General features: G+C 57.4%; 1 protein-coding gene across 1 annotated transcript in view; it reads left to right on the top strand.

The window, feature by feature from the left end:
* Nucleotides 1-1,695: 1,695 nt before the first annotated feature.
* Nucleotides 1,696-20,037, top strand: part of CACNA1E (calcium voltage-gated channel subunit alpha1 E) — a 96,266-nt gene continuing 77,924 nt past the window's right edge. Inside the window, exons 1-4 of the mRNA XM_053984694.1 lie at nt 1,696-3,106; nt 3,629-3,895; nt 12,267-12,372; nt 12,794-12,933. Of these exons, the coding sequence (XP_053840669.1) occupies nt 3,630-3,895; nt 12,267-12,372; nt 12,794-12,933 (512 nt within the window). The 5' untranslated portion in view covers nt 1,696-3,106; nt 3,629. The remainder of the gene's footprint in view (nt 3,107-3,628; nt 3,896-12,266; nt 12,373-12,793; nt 12,934-20,037) is intronic.

Here is a 20,037-nt window from a genome sequence, read left to right as displayed (position 1 = left end):
GACAACGCTTTTGGAGAAGGCACCTTTCCTAATACCCAGCCTGAACATCCCCTGGTGTGACCTGAGGCTGTTTCCTCTTGTCCTGTCACTTGTTGCCTAACAGAAGAGACCAACCCTCACCCTGCTGCAGCCTCCTTTCGGGAGCAATAAGGTCACCCCTGGGGCTCCTTTCCTGCAGGCTGAGCCCCCCCCTCAGCTCCCTCAGCTGCTCCTTCTCAGAGCTTGCTGGAGACCGGAGGAGTGTTAGCCTGTCCCTGTAGAACTGAGCGCATCCCGAGCACCTTCCTGTCCTGGCACCTGCTGTTCCCTGTCTTCTCGCATTTCCTCCACTGACAAAAACCCAAACAGCCCCACAGAGCTGGCTCTGAATCCCTGTGCCATGTTGAATCATGTGGGCATCAGCCACACTTCTCCCTGACTCACAAATCCCAGTGTGCTGGGTGAGGGTCAAGATGAGAATGGCAATAAACATCCTGGGAAACAGAGCCTGCATCTCTTGGCATAGCCAGAGACTTTTTTTTTTTTTTTTTTATTTCCTTTTGGCTCTCAATCTTCTCTTAAGGAGCTGCTTTCTCATAAATATCCCATCCTTTAGCACCGTCTGAGAGGAGAGAGGCTCCCAGCAGGGTCATCCCGAGCTCTGCTCTGCAGCAGTGAATGTAGAGCAGAGGTGAGAGCCAGCTCTGGGTTCAGGGGACAGCCCAGAGCCCCAGCAAAAGTGCCCAGGTAAGGGCTGCATCCCTGCTTCCAGGGAACGCAGGAAGAAGGCTGCTTTCCTCCCCCTCAGCCCCTTGCCCTGAGCCAGACAGGGGATGCAGGGGCAGTGCTGGGTGAGCCCTCCCCATCCTCCTTGGGCTCTGGGTACCACACAGAGCCTGAATTTCGGCTGGGTGAGGCCTTGCCGTGCAGGCAGGGATGGGAGAGGGCTGAGGGGAGCAGGAGCAGGAGCTCTGCAAGGCTGAGGATCTGCTCCTGGCAATCGGCCCAGCCTCGGGCTTAATTAACGGTGGCTTAAAGGGCTGAAAGGTGGGAAGAGCAGCGTTGGTGGTGGGGAGGAGGAGGAGGAGGTGTTGGAGTGAGCCACAAATAATAATTGATTCGTTGAGGGCAGTGTCTTGCCTGGACTGAAGGCAAGAAGGGACTTTAATTAGCTGGTAGCTGCTGTGGCCACCTCCTCACCTCATGTTAGTAGAATGAAAAGCCAGGGTCACTCTGGCTGGCTGGTGACCTGGGACATGTTTTTTGGGAGGGATCTGAGTGCCTCTGCTCCACTCTGTGCTGCAGGATGGTAGTGAGGCAACCAGGGCCTTGTTGTAAACCCTGCAGATAACCCACTTTGGTTATAAAGATCATTGGAAGGAGAGAATTAAGAAGGGTTGGGTGTCACGGAGAGCTGGTGGGCTCTCGGTGCCTGGCTGAGGTTGGGGCAGTGATCCCACAACCCTTTTGGCAAACGTTCCTCTGTTATCTTGCTGAGGAGGATCTGGGCCTTCCTCTTTCTCACCCATCCAGCCCAAGGGCTCCTGGCAGTGCACCCAGGAGAGCCTGGGCCAAAAAATGAGCCCTGTGCCCTTCTGCCACTGTAGTGCCTGTGGAGTCCCTGGTCAGGTGTTGCCAGGCTGCATGGAAGGAGAAGCCCTTGCCCAAATGAGTTAATGATTTATGTGATTGGGAGCTTTATTTATTTATTTATAAAAATTGAGATGCCTCAAGCAGTCCTGGCTGCCGCACAGCAGGTGTGAGGGACAGGGCAGCAGCCACTGTGCTTGCAGAGCAGGTGGTTGGTGGGGTGGACGAGGGAAGAGCATGACAGGGACGCTGGATGTCTTGTGCTGCTGGCTGGAGCCACGGCTGTGGGAAATGCAGGCAGCAGTGTCACAGGCCCGGGGGAGCTCTGTGGCCTCAGGGTTCAGTGGGAGGGGTGGGGGACCCTGCGTGTGAACAGCTCTCAGGGCATGTTGTGTGCTGTGCCCTGCTGTGCCAAGAGGACTCGGGGACATCCCTGGGGGTCTGGGGGTACCCTGTGTGTGCCAGGAGGGCAGGGTGGGTTCTCCAAAGGTGGGTGGGTGCCCCACGGGGGTACAGCCCAGCCCAGGGAGCCCTGGGTGACCTTGGTACACACGTGACTGAAGCATCAGCAGTGTCCCCACTCCCCTGCCCTTTCGTGAGGTGCCTGGAGGGGGGAGCAGGGTCAGAGACACCCCCCAGCCCCACGGAAGCTCCTGCAGGAGCACATCCAGCCCGGCTTGTTTACACCTCTTGGATGAGCCGCTGTTTCTACCAGACAACATCGTGTGTCAAAAGGAGGAAAATACCGAGGTGTGGAGGCTCATCTGCATGCGAGTGAGCAGGAGGGCACTCCCCGGGCACCCGCTGGCATCGGGCGGCTCCGGCGGGGAGCCGGGATCCTCGAAGTGTCCCAGGGATGGGGGGAGGATGATGCGTGTGGCCAGGGAGAGATGCTCGGCGCGGGCTGAGGTGGGGTGGGGGAGATGCAGGACGGGGAGCCCCCTCCCCTGCTCCCCAATTTAGCCACTCACCTAGGAGCGCCCGTGTGCTGGAAAGCCCTCTGCAGCCAGGGCGGGGGGGGGGAAGGGAGTGTGTGCGCGCTTCTGGCAGGGTGGGGGCTCCCCCATTGCCTTTGTTCCCTTCAGACCCACCCCTCGCCTCTGATTTTCCTTTGCGGCAGCTCCCGTGCTTGCCAAAAGAACGCGCTGGATGGAGCGAGGGAGCGAGCCGGGCGTGTTGCGCGTGTGTGCGCGCTGGTGTGCGCCTGTGTTGCCACTGACTTCATTAAAGCGAGCTGTCCCCGAGCTGCAGAGGCGCGGCAGCCTTTAATTTTGTGGCCCGGCTCCTGCGGGAAGCCGACGCCGCCTTGCGTGCTCCTGCCCTGGCAGCGAAGGGCTGGGCATCCCTGCCCACCGCCGGTGCCCGCCCGGGGGCTCAGCCCTCCGCCCCTGCCCGCTGCCCCTGCGAGCCGGCAGACGGGTGGCCGGGCTCCCGCAGGATGCTGAAGATGGAGTCGGGAGGAAGGAGTTGGACACTTGGCTCCAACTAGGCTGGACCACGCTGCAACCTGTTCCCCCGGCCGCGGCTGCTGCGCTGGGTGCTGTTCCGAATTGTGTCTTCCTTTGCCGGGGGGTGGCTGCAAGGACTCGGCTCCTTGCCCTTCCCGAGCTCTCTGCTCGCCTTGCGGCGGGGCTGGGGGGTTAAAAGGCGCTGGTTTGGGCTCGCAAGCAGAGCGGTAGGGAGGATGTGGCTGGGTTTAACCCCTTGCTTCGTGGGGGAAGGTGCTTAGGGACTGAGTGGCTGCGGCCTCCGCCGGGCACGGAGGAGGAGGGCTCGCTGCCCGCCCGGCTGGCCGTTCTCGGGGGGCCGTTCTCGGCTGCCCCCCGTGCCGTGCCGGTGCCGCACGCTGCCGCCTCTCCTCCACGCGGGTCCCCGCTCCCCCGAAGGGATGGAGGAGAGACGGAGCTGAGCATCACCCGGAGAGGAGGAGGGGGCTGTGGTTGGGACTGCGCCCCGCAACCCCCTCCCTCTTCTTTCCTACCCCCCGCCCCCCCCCCCCCCCCCCCCCCTCCGCCGCCTCGGTGCTGCTGCTTTGGCTCACCTGTGTGTTTTCTTCCAGGATGGCTCGCTTTGGGGAGGCAGTGGCCGGCAGGCTGGGCTCCGGAGATGGGGGCTCCGACCAGAACCGGAGCCGGCAAGGAGCTCCTGCCCCTGCCGGAGGGAGCCCGGGAGCCTTCAAGCAAACCAAAGCGCAGAGAGCCCGGACTATGGCTCTGTACAACCCCATCCCCGTCCGGCAGAACTGCTTCACCGTCAACAGATCGCTCTTCCTCTTCGGGGAAGAGAACATAGTCAGGAAATACGCCAAGAAGCTCATCGACTGGCCATATCCTTTCTGCAGCCCCTGAGAGCCCCCACCTTTGCGGCCCGGATTTGCCTCGGTGGCTGCCCAGGACACGTGCGTGTGGCACTATTGGGCAGGTAAGGTGTGCGGAGAGGGGTGCCCCGGCCCCTGGGGATGCTCTCCTCGCCCTGTTGCTGCTTCCCCTCCTGTCCTCGGCTCCTTGCCTGCTCCTGACAGGAGCTGAGCCCTTTCTCCCCCCTCGGGAGTCCTCCCAGCCCCTCCTGAGGCTTGGATTTATTAGCTCCCCACGCTAACAGGGACGGGTGCTCTGCTCCCTGCGTGCTTTGGGATGCTCCGAGTGTGTGCCTGGGGAGGTGGGAGGTAGTGGCCTTTTCTCTGTGCCTTCGATGTCTTGCAGAGTTTTGTCACCCCACCCCACCCTGAGCCACCTGGGAGCCCCATGAACCTCCAGTCCCTGCTGGGTGGTGGCTCTGTCCCTCCTGTGTGTGCCCTCTTTGCTGCAGATCGTGCCTGGCAGGGGCACAGCCGTCCTCGCCCTGCAGCCCCCGGCCCCCCATGGTGGCTCTGGGAACTGGCCTCCCCTTCCCTGCGGCAGATGGAAGGATGTTGGAAACATCTGGCTCTGCCCCACAGCCTTTTTTGGGGAGGCTGGCACGGGGAGCCACGATTTTATCCAGGGACCCCTCTCCTAGCGCAGGGTGGAGGGTGCAGATCTCTCCCACTCCTTCCCCTGTTTCTCCACCCTTTCATACTTCCCCACACACCTCTCTCTCCTCCCACCCTCCCTGTGGGTGCCCCTGGGTGCTCTGGCTGCTGCCCAGCACCACAGCTCTCAGCCCCACACCAGCCTGGGCTCGCTGCCTGCTGACCCCCAGACACCTGCAGGGCTTTGCCCCCAGGGAGGATCTGAGCCTGAAAACTTCAGCGTGGCCACGCTGTGGCCGTAGGAGCCTCCCCGTGCCGTGTTCTGCAGCAGTGATTCCATGCAGCTCCTGCTGCTGCCGCTTTCTCTCCCTGCAACTTGTTGGTGGAGTTCTTGGCTCCTCTGGTGGGCACGGGAGAGTTTTCCCTGGTGCCAGGTTTGGTGCAACAGGTACCTCGGGGGAAAGCCTCTGGTGAGGCCCAGGGATGCAGGACAGGTCACCCGCCCTGCAGAGCACGGCAGGGGAATTGTCCCTTTGCAGCTCCGACACGCCAGGTCAAACCTCTGCTGAGCAGGAACCGGTCCTGCCCGGGGAGCTGTGGCATCTCCAGGCTCGAGGGGGTGACCTGGGCATGAAGGGCCAGCTTGGAGGGGCTGAATTCCTCTTGGCATCCCCGAATCTGCCCCTCCTGGCAACGCCCACGGGGTGGGTGGCTGCAGAAGCGCCGGTGCGGTGGCGAGCTCGGGGCCATGGCGGCTCAGCGCAGAGCCCTGCAGGGCAGCGGCCAGGCCGGCTGCCTGCTTTTCCACAATATGCCAAATTATTCATGTGCTTTTCCAGCGTGGTGTGGGAGGGCTCTCACCCCTCCGACTTTTGTTAGGAGCCAGAAGGAGCTGGGGTACTGCCACTGGGCTGGCACTCCCGGCGTGGGCTGGGGTCCCGTGCCGGCGTGATGTCTCATCTCCAGGCAGCTGCTGTCTCCTAGAGACTGGAGCTCCACCACCACCACATGAGCAGAACTCCCCAGCATTATTCTCCCCTAGAATTTGCAATGCATGAGGGAGATGGGCTCATTTTGTGTTTTTTTTTTTTTTTTTTTCCAGAAGTAAGTGACATATTCCCATGTGAGTGCTGGGAACAGGCGTGCTCCAGACGCGGGAGCTCAGTGTTCCTGCCTATCCCCCGCCCTGCTGCCATCTCCTTCCCAGAAAAACGCATCCACCCTGGATGGTTCTCTGCACCACTGGAGTTTTGAGGGCTTGGGAACGGGCAAGGCCTTTTCGTGATGAGTTTGGTTAGGTTGGCCCAGCCGGCTGTTCCCATCCTTGTAGTTGTAGCCTGGCACAGGCAGCTGGTGCCTTTTGGTAGTGCCAGGAAAACCATGTGAGCACCTCAGCTGCCTGGCCTGGAGCCCATGGCATCGCTCCTGGGCGGGGGAATTTTGGGGAGGAGAGCATTGGATGTTGGCCATGGTCAGTAGGAGCTGCTGGCCTTGGGAGGGCCAGTCCTGGTTCTGTGGGTCAGGGTGGGCACAGCACCGAGGAAAGCCAAAGGGGCTGGAGAGGAGCACAGGGCGGAGTGGAGGCTCTTCTTCATCCAGCTCTGGTTGACTAGGTAATAGGGCTAAAAATATCTGGTGATTCAGGCCTGGATATCTGCTGGGTAACTGTGTAATTATAACCAGCAGCCTCTGCAGTTTGGCTTCCCAGTGTAAATAGGGATGATGCATGGAGGAGAAGGAGGAGAAATACGAGCAACTGGGATTGGGATGCAGCTCCATGGGAGGCAAGCCTTTTGCCGAGTTCCTCGCTGGAAAGCCTGGTGCGTTGCCTCCACTGGAGCTGCTCTTTTAAAACTGCTCCTGCCCAAACCACGGGGCAGCTGCTGTTTTGGCTCTAGGGAACATCTCCTTCTCTTCTCCTTGGGAAACGCAGCTTTGTCCTCTTGCCTGTTCTCCTCCTGCTGATGGCCAGGCCTTTTACCCTGATTTCATTTGTTTGGCTGCCTGTAAAGCTCCAATTCAGTTAGGATACGAGATGGGCTGCAGCTCATCTATATCTGCTCCGTTCCTCATCCGCTTAATCACATTTGACCTGGATAAGATCCCTCTCCTGCCCCAGGAAGGCCAGATGACATTGTGTGGCTCTCGCTGTGTCCCCAAGGACAGCATCTGGCTGCAGGCTGTCCACTGCACCTTGCCCTGGTGTGGCAGGGAAAGAGGATGTCCATATTCCCCGTGGTGAGGGATTTCACCTATCTCGTCCCCTTTGAGGACCAAATCTGGTGTTGGGCTGGCCTAGAGCAGCTGGAGTGCCCTCAGAGCCCCATCCCAACAGTCAGGGGGATTTTGCTCCATGGGAAGCACACCTGTGAGTGGCTGAGCCATTTTGCTCACCATGACTCTCCCTGTGACCTGATGCTGCATGGGCAGTGCCCCTTGGGGACCCTGGTGATGTCACACCCCACCTGACCAAGCACCTCCTGCTGCACCTTGGCTTTTCCTGGGCCAAAATTCCGGCAGGTCTCGCCTTCCCAAGGGAAGAGCCTGCGCCATGTTGTGCCATCCTTGGGCAGCACCATCCTTGCCCTCCCCAAGAACATTTCCCCCTCCTCCTGCTCCCAGCCTGTTTTCTGTGCCCTCCATTCATCAGATTTTAGAAGGTTTTTTTTTGGGAGGGGCGAGTAGGTGTAATGGCAGGTCCATCTTTTTGACAGCCGGGGAGAGCGAGGCTGCCTGTCAGATGGTGAATTTAAACAGAGGCAGCTGTTGTCATGGTGATGCCAAGTTGCATCCTGTTGCTGTGGCAACCAAAGTTAAAAAACTGATGTTAAGGCAGGAAAATCACATGATGTGGTCCTTTTTTGTTAAAAAAAAAAAAAAAAAAAAAAAAAAAAAAAGGAGGAGGAGAGGAGAGAGATTTGATTTCCAGGGTGAGGTGGGGGAGAAGGAGACGCTTCTCCATGGAGCTGTTTGCACGTGGCAGGCAGGCATCCCACATCCTGCATCCTGCATCCCTACAGGAGCGGCAGCAGTGTGGGCAGCTCTGCCCCGCTGGACTCCTGGCTGTCACTGCCTTCGCTTTAACCCTCGATGGGAACCAAACCACTGCACTTTGGAGCCATCAAAGCAGCAACAGCTGTGACTGCGGAGAGGGAGGGTGGGCTCCTGTGTCCGTGCAGTGGGATTGAGGCAGGCTGGGCACTCCAGGACACAAGCACAACCCAAGCCCGTGTTCACTCTCCTGAGCCTCTGCGTAGCAGGCACACAGCAGCTGGCTCGGGTTCCAGGTGGGAGGATTTGGGGTCTGGATGTTGCTTTCTGTCAATCCCCCCCCAGCATGGATGGGCTGGGAGCGCTAGGTGGCAGGACACAGGGATGGAGACAGCCAAGAGGGGCCACAACTCTGTGGATAGTCTTATCAGTGGAGGGAAATCCCTTGTGTCCTCAGGGACAAGCCAGGGAGGAACTGTGGGGATGGGGAATCCCAGAGTTGAATTAGGGCCACTCACAGACTTTGCCCTACTTGGCACTTTCGTTTTTTTCTTGGACACCAAAAACCTCACTTGCCCAGAGAGACTGTGGACTCCCTGGAATTGTTCAAGGTCTGATGGGATGGGGCTCTGAGCAACCTGGTTTAGTGGAAGGTGTCCCTGCCCGTGGCAAGGGGTTGGAACCAGATGACTTTAATGTCCCTTCAAACACAAACCATCCCATGATTCTGTGAAAACAGCCTTGGAGAGAAGGTGCACTCTTTCCTGCTGGGGCGTGGAGCTGAGAGGAGGAGGATTGGGGCATCCTTAGGGTGGATGCTGAAGATGTGGATCTTTGGCCTTGCCGTGCCATGTCTGTGTGGGACAGGCAGCAGTGCTGGGATTGGGACCGGCAAGATGAAGTCCACAGGTGAAGGAACTGAGGCTTTTTCTCATTGACATCTGAGGAGCAGGGCATGCCCCTCGGAGTAGCAGGTCCCCAGGGAGGTGTGGGGAGAGGTGGGAAATAGAGACACAACTTTCTAGATGTTGGAACCCGGATGATGCAGGTGTGGACAGGGATTAAGCTGCTCCTGCTCTTTTGGTGGCACTGGAAGATAGGATTCCCCAAGACCTCACTCCTCTGGCTCCTCTGCTCCTTCCCTACCTGCCTACCCAGGAGTGGAGAGAAGGGACTGGGAAGAGGTGGGATGGAGGGGATGTCTCCATAGCTCCTGTCCCTGCCTGCATATGGGGAAGGATTTATCTTGTACCCAGCCTCCTGTGGAGATTGTGTCAATGTCCCATCAGCACCACAAACCCATAAAGCCAGCACCATAAACCCATCTCCAGGGACTGGAGCTGGGCTCACTCCCTGCCCCAGTCAGGTGGATGCTCTGGGTAGGCTGGTTTGGGCTTCTGGCTAGTGAGGAAGGTGAAGAGGAAGGTTACAGCAGGAAGATCTTCCTGACAGACCCGCCAAAGAGCTCCAGCCCCAGGCATGGGGTTGGCCCACAGTGCCTGCTCCAGGTGGCCTGGGGGGTGCCCCCATGGCCTGGGGTCACTGTCCCCGCCTCAAAGGCACCATGAGGGAAGCGTGGAGCTGCAGGTGTGGCGTGCACAGGGATCGGCCCAGTTGCTAAGGAAACAAGTCAACGGTGCAGGGGAGAGAGCATTGGGTAAAGGAGATAAATCAATAAGAAAACCTATTTTTATCGGCTCCCTAATGATCCTCCAGGAGAAGCCAGACGGAGGAGGAGGAGGAGGAGAAGGCTGGAGGGAGATGGGCTTTCATTACTTGGCCTGGAGGGAGGCGAGGGCTACTCTGCATTTTGGGTGGCTGAGAGGTTTTGTAATTATTCATCTGATGTGGGAGAAAACAAAGCACTGATAGAGCGTTGTCCGGTGGCCCCGACTAGGAGGATGCTTGCTTGGCAGAAGTAAAGAGTGGAGATAAAATATCCCTCAGTCCAGCCAGATGTTCCTGCTGTCCCATGGGAGGTTCTTTTCCTCTTGGAACTCAGAACCTGGCACAGCTGGAGCTATGGGGGGCTGGTTTCCATGGGGTTGATGTCTTACACAGCTCTGGATGTGATAACCCAGGCTCAACTCCCGGAGAAACTGGGCCAGTGGGGTTTGGGGAATCACTTTTGGCAGTGACCTCATGCTTAGGCCAGTGCTTTGGGGAGCAATTGCCCTTTTAGGCTCGGCCAGGCTGGATGGGGCTCTGAGCACCCTGGCCTAGTGGGAGGCATGCCTGTCCATGACAGGTTGGAACGAGATGGTCTTTAAGGTCCCTTCCAACTCAAACCGTTCCTTGACTTGATGATATCTGTTCACCCACTTGCTGGAGGTGCAGCAGGAACGTGGTCCTGTGCAGGGGTGTGACAGATGTGCATTGTCCTCGTGCTTTGAACCAGATGTTGGGGCCAGGTGGTCCTGAGCCCCCCAGGCCCTTCTGAGCAGGGCTCCGATGCTGCTGCAGTGGGGTTTTCCCCACCTGGGTGTCTCTCCCACGGGAACAGTGGCTGTGGCAGGGAGCAGTGCGGGATGCTGGGCGGGCTGAGCCGCGCCAGGGCGGACAGACGGACGGATGCTCCGCGCCGTTCCCACACTTCTCATCTAGGCAAATGTGCCTGGTGCCTGGGGAGCTGCTGCCCCGCCCCACTATCACGCTGTTTGTCTCTTAAGCCGGTGCTAATTGCTCGCAGACTTTCAGGAAAATGATACAAAAAGATCCCAAATAGGCTGGTGGCGCAGGGCCAAGCGCTGCGGTCGGCTGGAGCGCTTGGCCTCGGGTGGGATGCCGGGAGAGGACTTTGCCGGAGCCATGCAGGGAAATATTCACTTGTGTTGAGCCCTCAGAGGAAAACTTTTGGAGTCTGGACCCCCTCCCCAAGCACAGGGAGCTGCTCCTGCTCTGTGCCTGCCTGGCAGCGAGGTCTGAGCCAGCAGCAGGGAGCTCTGCAGCCTCTCTCTTTGGGTTTGCCTCTAACGTAGCAACCATTAATTTCACTGAGTGGCTCTTTAAATGCCTTGGATGTATCTTCCCTGGCTCTTCTTCCTACCGAGTTAAATACAATCCAGCTCCCACGGGCTCTCCCTGGCTGCCTCTCCTGGCCATCTCTCTGGGGACCTGTTTCTGTGCCCATCCGTGCTCCTACCTTGCCAGCGTGCCCAGCGTCCCTGGGCTGGGGTCACTTCATGCTTTCCCTTTTCCCATGCTCATGGTTGGCACTGAGGTGTCTTCTCTTGCCTGGGGGTTGGGGCCACTGGTTGAAGGCATTTCTCTGTAGTTAGTGGCCAAAAGATGAGGTTGGAAAAGAGAATCACCCCTTTTCCCAGAGCTAATGGGCACCTCCTTGCCTGAAACATGTCAGCCTGAGGGTGTTGTGTGTGGAGAAGCCTGGTGTGGTGGGGAAAGGCTTAGCCAGCTTGGGATGGTGGGAGTGTGGATGATTCCTTCATGGGCAAATCCATCCCAGGTAGGATCACATCCCCTTTCCACAAGGGAAGGTGGCAGTCCTCTCCCTGGGTGGCTGCTGGTGCCAGTGGTGACAGTAATAGAGCTGTTTTGGCAAGGAGGGAGCAGAATCAGGGGTGTGCTGTCCGCTGCTCTATCGCTCCACATTCAGTTACTGAGGACAACGGGGCTTTTATTGTGAAGAATTGGGAAAGATGGATGAGATGTTGGAAAGATATGGCTATCCTGTCATTTGGAAGTGCTTTGTTTTCAGAGCTCGGCCCTGGGCCAGGCAGGAGAGAGCTCCGTGTCCCTGCCTCAATCCCATGAATCAAAAGGCAGGAGGAGGCTGAGTTTGGGGTGCTTTCCTGGGCATCAACCTGCCCTTTCCTTCCTCTGCTGCCACTTCTCCTGGCTCGGGGTGGCTCCTGGAGAAGGGTTGTGTAAGACCTAGACGTGTGTGTAGGATTTAGGATTGCTCATAAAGGTCCAACCAGATCCTGTTGACAAGGTGCTGCTGCCCCTTGGGGTCTTGCTGGGGTGTGGCTGAGCTGGGATATCTCCACAGGGAGTTTCCACCCTGGCTGAACTGAAGCTCAGCCCCAGGTGCCACCAGTACCCAGAGCTGCGAATGCTCACCCAAGTGCTCTGCAGCTCCCAGTGCCACCTGGGCTCATCCTGTTGCCCATAGGGTGCTTGGCAAGGGCACATGGTGGAGTGATCCATGTTAGATCCCCAGGATTTGCAAGGGAAGCTCCATCCTCCTCAGGCTGTGCAGGTGCTTCCTCCCATGGGGGTGTTTTAGGACAAGGGCTGCTGATAACCTTGTGACACCTCCCCTTTCTGAGCCTCATCTCCTGCTGATCACCATTTTCCATGGGTGATGGAAAAGAGAAGGAAAACAGGGACATGCTAGCCCTGGCCAGCAGTGTGCCATGCCAGGGAGAGCCTGCCTGATCCTGCCAAGGACCATGCCAAACCTTCTTGCAGGCAAAGCCCAGCCTGGTTGTCCCGCTTCAAACCTTGTGTCCACCTTCTGGGCTCTTGCACAAGGAGCATCTCTCCCATGGGAGTTTTCATCCCAGCAAAGATGTCCAGTGAGCTTGGGGAGGAGGTGATGAGGCCCAGCAGGTCTGCAGGGAGGAAGGCCTTGGGGAGCTCTCTCCCCTCATTTCTGAACAACACCGAGGTGGACTTTGTGTGTGGATGTTCCCGTGGGGAAAACAGCCACAGTGGCCGAGCAGGTGAAGCCAAGGGTGGGCTGGAGGGTTGGAGGTGTCACCCAGCTCTTCGCTGCTCCTTAACTTCCCTCCACTCCCTTCGAGTACATGATCCTGGCGACCATCATTGCCAACTGCATCGTGCTGGCCCTGGAGCAGCACCTCCCCGAGGATGACAAGACGCCCATGTCACGGAGATTAGTGAGTACCCCGTGTCTATCCCTCTCTGCTGGGCTGGGGGCTAAGCCAAGGGCAGCCACCCAATCCTACCAGGCAATTTCTACTGATTTTGGGGTGGCCGGACAGGAGGTTTCCTCTGGGACTAGCTCTTCCAGCCTTCCTGGGGCTGCTGTAATATATTCCTTCTCTGTGGAAAGGGTTCAGGAAGGTTTAAGCCCCTTAAAAAGGGGTAGGGAAGGACTGGGCAATCTGAGTGTGTCATAGCCACCCTCTGTTTATTTCTGAGGTTGCTGCTGGCTGAGAAAGGGCTGGGAAAGCCCCCAGAGGAGATGGTGGGTCATGGGGAGGTGGGATGGGACACGAGTTGTGTCAATGTGAAATGCCTGGTGCTGTGTTTGCTCAGTCTCCCCCTCTCACTGGGTCACTGATTTCACTCTGGCAGGAGAAGACAGAGCCCTACTTCATTGGGATTTTCTGCTTCGAGGCTGGGATTAAGATCGTGGCACTGGGGTTCGTTTTCCACAAGGGCTCGTACCTGCGCAACGGCTGGAATGTCATGGACTTCATCGTGGTCCTCAGCGGGTGAGTCGGGTGCTGTGGGGCCACTGGTGGGCTTGGTTGGGCTTGGGGGCTCATCCTGGCGAGGGCACGAGCTCCAGGACATGGGGAAGGTGCCTGGTTTGCTGCTGTCAGTGGTGTTTCGTTGTCCTGATGAGGGAGGGGAGGATGGTTGCCTGTGCTGGAGGTGCTTTGCTGTGGACGCTGATGGTGGGATAAGGCTCCTTGTAGGGGCAGAAGGGCTGGCTCTGAGGCCACCATGTCTAGCTTTCCTCACCTGGTGGCCTGTCACCCACCTGAATACACGGCAAGGTGAGGACAAGTTGGTGGCATGACCTGATAAGCAACTGGATGTGATCTGGGAGAGATTCTGGTCAAACCCTACACGGGGAGGGGGAAATTCTCTTCTCCTCTTGCCTTCCCAAGCACTTTCCAGGCTTGCCCTGGTGCTGGAGGTTTGGGAATGAGGCCTGGGTAGGGTCACATTCCCAGGTGATGCTGCTCATCATCCCAGCATGCAGCAGGGGTGCTGGGGGTGGTAGCACACAGAGCTTCATGTGTGCTGCTTGTGTCACTGGTGGTGTCACCTGCCAGGGACGTGGCCCAGATTTGAGTCCTGCTTGCAGTGTGCTGGGCTGTCCTGGTGACACAGAAACAGGCAGGGGCATTTGGGCTTGTGTTAGCCAACACTGGAAGTCAGCTTGAGCAGAAGCCCACCCAGGGCAACCCCCTGGGCCCCTCTCTGTGTGCAGGGCAGGTGGTGCCTGGATTGTGGGTATTTCTTTTTGCCCGCTGATGGAAATGTCACGCTCAGAGGAGCTGGCTTGATGTGTACAAACAGATGGAGCCTGGGGGTCTGAGTGCTCCCTGAGCTTTGCTGGGCACAGAGCAGCTGCAGGGCAGGCTGGGAAACTGAGGCATGGTGGCCAGGCAGGATGCCTGGGGTCTCTACAGAGCTTCCTGCTGCACAGTCCTGACTCTTGGCTTGCAGGTTGGTGGCACCATGTGGGATGTGACACCTGGCTGGGTGTTTGGAGGAGGAGGGGGAATGCAGAGCCCGCTTCTGCTGGGGTGTGGTGCTGGGGGCTGCTTGTCCCTGGTGGAGAGGTGCAGGTTGGGACTGTGCACCAGAGGAGGCTCGAGGAGAGCACAGCTGGGGACATTTTGACTGTCTTGGTCCACTGGGGACCTGGATGGCCTTGCTGGGGAGTGGGACCACGTCACCTGGGAACGGAGGGTGTGCTGGTGGTGGGTGATGCTTGTGACGGGCAGCAAACAGGCAGCCTGTGGGAGGTGCAGCCCTCGCATGGGAGGCTGCTGCTCTCCCACATCTGCAGAGTTGACTCATGGAGAGGGTTCTGTGGCTCCTAGGCTGGGCAAAGGTGCTCACATCCCTGGGGACAGGTGCTCACACCTCTGGGGACAGCATGGCACACACGTTGGTAGCAACAAGAGGGGCTCTTGGCCTCGCTGGGCTGAGTGTGCAAGAAGCAGCTGGGGGGTGGTGGGAAATGCCCATCACCTGCATCCTGACTTGGGCATCCTTTGAGGCATGGGCCAAGGGGCAGCACTGGGCTGGGAGGAGGGGCTCACCAGGGCCCTCTTCCTGCCCTCCCCACGGCTCTGGGCTTGCTGCTGTAACCGAGCTGGTGCTGAGTCAGCGCTCAGCAATTACTCACTGGCAGAAGCCTCACCAGCTCCTCTCGGTGCCGGGCTGAGCCGGGCCCCGTGCCAGGGAACCAACTGTCCATGAAGGGCTGCGAGCACTGTGCTGCCCACCCCGACAGGAGGTGCCCGTGTCCCCCCCCAGGACTGCCAGTCATGGGCTGCAGCTCTCCAGTGTCTGCTTCCCCACCATTACACCCACCCTGGGATCCTGGTGTTTGCTCCAGCAGAGTGGAACCCCAGGAGTGCCCCTTCACCTGCTGGCTTCGCCCCAGCAGTGCCGGCTTCACCGACCTGTTAGGGCAAATTCTATCATATGGTGGGTGGAGGAGGCAACCCGTGGATTTTCACCCTGGACTGGTTTTGGGGTCACTGGGATCAGCTGCACCAGGCCACGAGCTCCTCCGCGCTGTTCAGCTCTTGTCTTTGCCCCACGGTGCTGCCAAAGCTGCTGTTCCCGGGTGCCATGGCTGCGCCTCCCATGCAGGAAACTCTTGCCTGTTTAATCCGCTGAATTATTGGCAAATTCCTGCAGCAAATAATCCTTGGCTGGCAAATGACTTGCAAACAGCTTGTGGGAGAAGGTTTGCACTTGGCGGCTCGTTCTGTGTCGGTTGCGTAAGGCGGGCGGCAGAGCTTTGGGATCGCCTTTGCGGGCTCAGACTTTCTGCTTGGCGAATGCAAAAGTGTCTGGACGGAGACCTAGGAGATTTGGTGGCCGTGGGGATGTTGTTGTGGCTTACTGAAAGGTTGTGGCTGTGGTGGAGGGGATGTTGCGGTCGGAAGTGCAGGGTAGCGCTTGCCTCAGTGGGTTTGGATGCTGGTGCATCCCATGATGAGCCAGAGAAAATACCCACGTGAGCAGGACCCATCCCAGGATCCTTCCCTGAAGGACCCAGAGGGAGCCAGTGTCACACTCACCCTCGTCCCCATGGTTGTGACACAGGGTGTTACTGCTCCTTTCTGGACTTACCTTTTGCCGTGTATCTGACGGGAGAGGCCCTTAGTGCAGGTGGCATCCTGGTCACAGACACCATGCTGGGATTTCTGTGAGCAGTGGGACTTCCTTCACCCTCTCCCTGCTGTACATAAGCCTAATGAGGGATTTCTCCCATGAGTGGCCTCCTGGGACCTTGTGCAGGAGTGGATGGCACTGACTAGAGTTCAACTTCTTCTGTCAATAAATAAATTTTTTTTTTTTTAATCTCAGTGGAAATCAACACCCACCTAAAACTCCCTGATGCTAAAGCTTCTGCTGGGGAACTAATAGTCACATTTGTAAACCTGCTCTTTTTGTAACCTGTGGTTTCCAAATCATCATTGCTGCATGAAAAAACAGCCTGTCCGTCCCCCCCCCCAGCTAAAAATAATTTTATATGAAAGGGTGCAATACTTTCATATTGCACATACTTTCATGCCGAGTAAAATACTTTTACTCGTTCTGAGGCAGAACCAGTGAGGGGAACATCTATGTTTCCCCTGGGGTTTGGGGATGCTCACCTTGTCTCTGTGAGAACCAGAGCCAGCTGGGTGCTGAGGCTGGATTTGGGACCTGCTTGATGCAGTGTGACCTGGACCAGAAGGGAAAATGGCTCAGAAATGGTCAGGAAGGGCGGGGGAAGGTTGGTGACCTCTTACTCGGTGGTTCTGAGAAAGTGAGCTTCAGCCACGAGCAACTGGAGCATGAGCTCCCTGAATGCCTTTAGGAATAGAGCACCTGCAGCTGCCTGCTTTGTCCTACACGCTGTTTGATGGAACAGGAAGGGTTAAACTCCCTCTGCAAATATCCAGGTGGGTGTGTGCTTCACACACTCCGGTGCCTGAGCATTATCAAAGCCCCTTTGGCTTTTTTTTTTTTTTTTTTTTTTTTTTTAATAGCAGTAATACAATAACACGTGAGAGGTGAAGGGGTGGGGGAGCACTGCTCACAATGGGAAAAAAAAATCCAAACGGGAATCAAAAGGCCCTTGTGAAGTTGTTCTGCTCAGGAGCTGGCGAAGCAGCCACTGTAAAAGCTGGATAAAAACACCAGGGTCAGTAAAAGGAAGCGCTGCCGTCAGGGTTTTTGGGAGGGTTTAATAACCCTCTACACCTGGGTGCCTTTTGTGAAGCCCTTGGGCACGGTGGTTTTCATTAAAGGGTTTTGTGGGGTGGAGCGTGGCCAAGGGAAAGTGGGAGTGAAGGATTGCTGGCGCTGCCTGCCATGCCCTTAGCAAAGCCAGAGCAGGAAAGCCTGGCTCTCCTAGTCCTGTCCCAAAATCCATTGTCCTCTTCCTGCAAAGCCAAGCAGCAGCTGCGAGCCTGGTCTCTCGCTCTGACCTCCCAGGGAAATCCTGTGCATGCTTGTGCCCTGATTTCCTGCTGTGGCTGGTGGGAAGCAGGATGGAATCATTCTAAGGAAGGTGTTCCCTGCTCTGCTGCAGGGTTGCAAGGTGAGCCCAGGGATGAGGAGGGCAGCTTGGCTTTTTTGCTGGTTTTGATGCTGCCTGGATTTTGAGATGACTGTCCTGGAAAGTTCCCTCTTCACAGTTCCCCCTGAGCTCCCCCGTGGGGGAGGCAGGGATGTTTTGCCCTCAGGTATTTAGTGCACCTTGCACAACCCCAGTTCTGCATGTTTGGATGCTCTTTTCAGTTTTAGAGTTCCAGGGATGGAAAGGAAATCCTTGAACAGGCGCTGGCAGCAGCTGCATCAGGGAATATTGATGTGCTGCATACCCTAGTGGTTTGGGGTGCTGGCCCCACAGGTGTCTGGCACACCACGCAGGTGTGAGAGCACACCTGGGCTGGGAACAGGCTCTTCCCACCGTGCCCACACCTGCATTTACCTAACCCAGGGAGCACAGGGCACACCCAGGGAAGGAAGCTTGGGGGAGTGGATAAGAGTTTTGGAGAACAAGTGTGGAATCGGAGCACAAGTGCAGCATCCTGATGTGGTTGTCCTGCTGGAGCCTGAGCCGCTGCAGGGAGTGCTGTGCTATAGGGATAAACCAGCAAGGAGACAACCCCAGGTCCAAAAGCCCAACAATACTTTGATCACACCAGAGAAGACTTTTTTCGCCCTCTTTCCTTCTTTTCCTTTCATGAATGTTGGCAGTATCCAACCTGATGCCTGCCCCCTTTCCCAGCTCTTTCCTTTCAGGACAATTAGTAAAATGTTTGGTCTTTTGTTTGGATGAATAATTAATTTTCCAGCTTGGTGAATGATTCATGTGCCATATGCCATGGCCCTGGGACCAGCACCTCGCACAAAGGGCAGCACTGCTTCCCTGGTTGGGTCAGGGGACAGGCTAGTGAGGAGGGAAAAGGCTTCCCCTTGCTGGAGATGGCGGGTGGAGATGTCTGTGATGCCTTGTGAAGGCTGACCTAGAGCAGAGACTAGATGGAGTTAAAGGATAAATTTATTAGGAGACTTCCACAGATCCACCTTGGGCAGCACAACTCAAAATGGCCAAAAAATGGACAACCGGTCACGGGGTCTGACACTTTTATAAGTATTGGTCCATTTGCATATTGGAGTTAGTGGTTTAATTACAGCTTTAGCCCATGAAGTCCCACCCTTCTTATTTTTCTCTCTTCAGTCCACTGTTGTTTATGTTATTTGGATCATTTGTCCTTGGTGCCCAGCTGGAGAAGGAATTGTTTTGTCTCCCTGCTCTGTGCAGAGAGCTCACCATCCCCTCATATGAAGCTCAGACCCACACACTAAAGCAGCACAGAATCAGAAAAACAGAAAAGCTAAACCCTGAGGCATCACTGGGCAGGCAGAGCTGTAGCTCTGGCTCTGGGGGAGATCCTTCTCCCAGCGCAGGATCCAGCCCGCGTGCTGCTCACGCGATCCCGGCTCCATCCTTCCCGCCCCGTTGGTTTCCTGAAGCCGCAGAGTGAGTCAGTCCCTCCCACGTGGCTGCTGGTCCCTGGGGGCACTGCTTCCCCTGCCAGGCACCCCTGCACTCCCCAGGGGCTCCTGCTGCACCCCGACTCCCTGGCAGAGCTCCTGGCCAGGGGGATGCTCTCACTGTCCTGTGGGGTTAGAGCCTTCTTTGCACTGCCACGTGCCTTGCTCTGGGAGGTGGGGAGGGGGGCATGGCCTGAGAAAAGGGGCAGTGGGCTGTTCCCTCCTCATCCTCGGTGAGAAGATGGGCTCACACAGGTGAGCCCTTCCCCTCCTTTGGCACGAGCTCAGGCAGGCCCTGCTGGGGTCAGCCCTCGCCTGTTCTCCGTTCCTCCTGTGGGGCCGGCTCTCTGTCGGCTGTCAGTGGCTTCAGGTTTGCACCAGGTCCTGTGGGTGCAAACGCAGTTTTATCAGCATCCTCTCATCCTGCCAAACCCTGTATCTGCTGAGAGGCACTGTGGGGATGGAGGAAGGAGGGAGACGTGGGGTTTGGCCAGCTCACAGGATCCAGGACAGTCATGCCCCAAATCCTGGGGGCTTCTCTGGGAAGGGGTGGCCTTGGGGGATCATCTCAGCCCCCAGATCAAAAGCTGGTAAAGGCAGATTTTGTCCTTCAGCCTCATCACACCGCTCAGGGAGCCACTTGTGCCCATCCAGACCTCTCCAAGCTGCTGGGAGGGGCAGGAATAGGAGCTGTGCAGCAGCTCAATCCACCTGGGTCACAGCCCCGAAACCTAGAAAGAGCAAGTGGAGGTGGTGGAGGCTTTGACGTTGCTCTGAACTGTGCCAAGGGCGGGATTCAGCCCTGGTGTCCCTGTCCCTTGGTGTCCCCAAGGCTGTGCTCTGCTGTGGCATCCTCAGACTGGGTGACCTGACCCCTCTGGCCCTGCCTCGAGCCAGGCTGGCACCCAAGAACCATGAGGATGTCCTGCTACGAGGGATGCTGCCCGCAGCGAGGGCAGGGATGGATTCACCCCGTTGATTCACCCCCAAAGAGGGCAGGAATGGGGTGAGTTCATCAGGTAACTCACTTTCTGTACGTTTGACCAGCGTATTAATTATGAAGTCGTCTCCCTCGTAGAGTCAGGTGGCAGTGCAAGCCTTCAGGGACATTTCCACTTAATTATAAATATTAATTTGCATGCCAGCCAGCACCTTGCCTGCCCCAGATTTTGGGCTGAGATTAGTCTGTCTCAGCCTGTGCCTCCCTCCTCCCAGCACACCCTTTGCTGGGACAGTTTGTCTGTGTGAGCTTCAGCAGTGCTCCCCAGGGGAATGCTTGAGAGGGGCTCAGTTTGGGGTCAGGGGGGGTGAATCGAGGGTCAATCTGATAATTTGGGGTTCAGCCTTTGCTTGGAGTCTCTGATGTGAAGCTCTTTGCAGCGTGGCCTGAGCTGTGTGTGCTGTTCCTTAGGGCTGAGAGCTGCGGATGGGATGGGATGGGATGGGATGGGATGGGATGGGATGGGATGGGATGGGATGGGATGGGATGGGATGGGATGGGATGGGATGGGATGGGATGGGATGGGATGATGCTGGTGATGGGAGCCCAGCAGTGCACAGGCACAGGG

This window comes from Vidua macroura, chromosome 9, assembly GCF_024509145.1.
Source record: "Vidua macroura isolate BioBank_ID:100142 chromosome 9, ASM2450914v1, whole genome shotgun sequence".
NCBI classification, from domain to species: Eukaryota; Metazoa; Chordata; class Aves; order Passeriformes; family Viduidae; genus Vidua; species Vidua macroura.
Note: the sequence above shows the minus strand (reverse complement) of the source record. Positions and strands in the feature narration are given on the sequence as shown.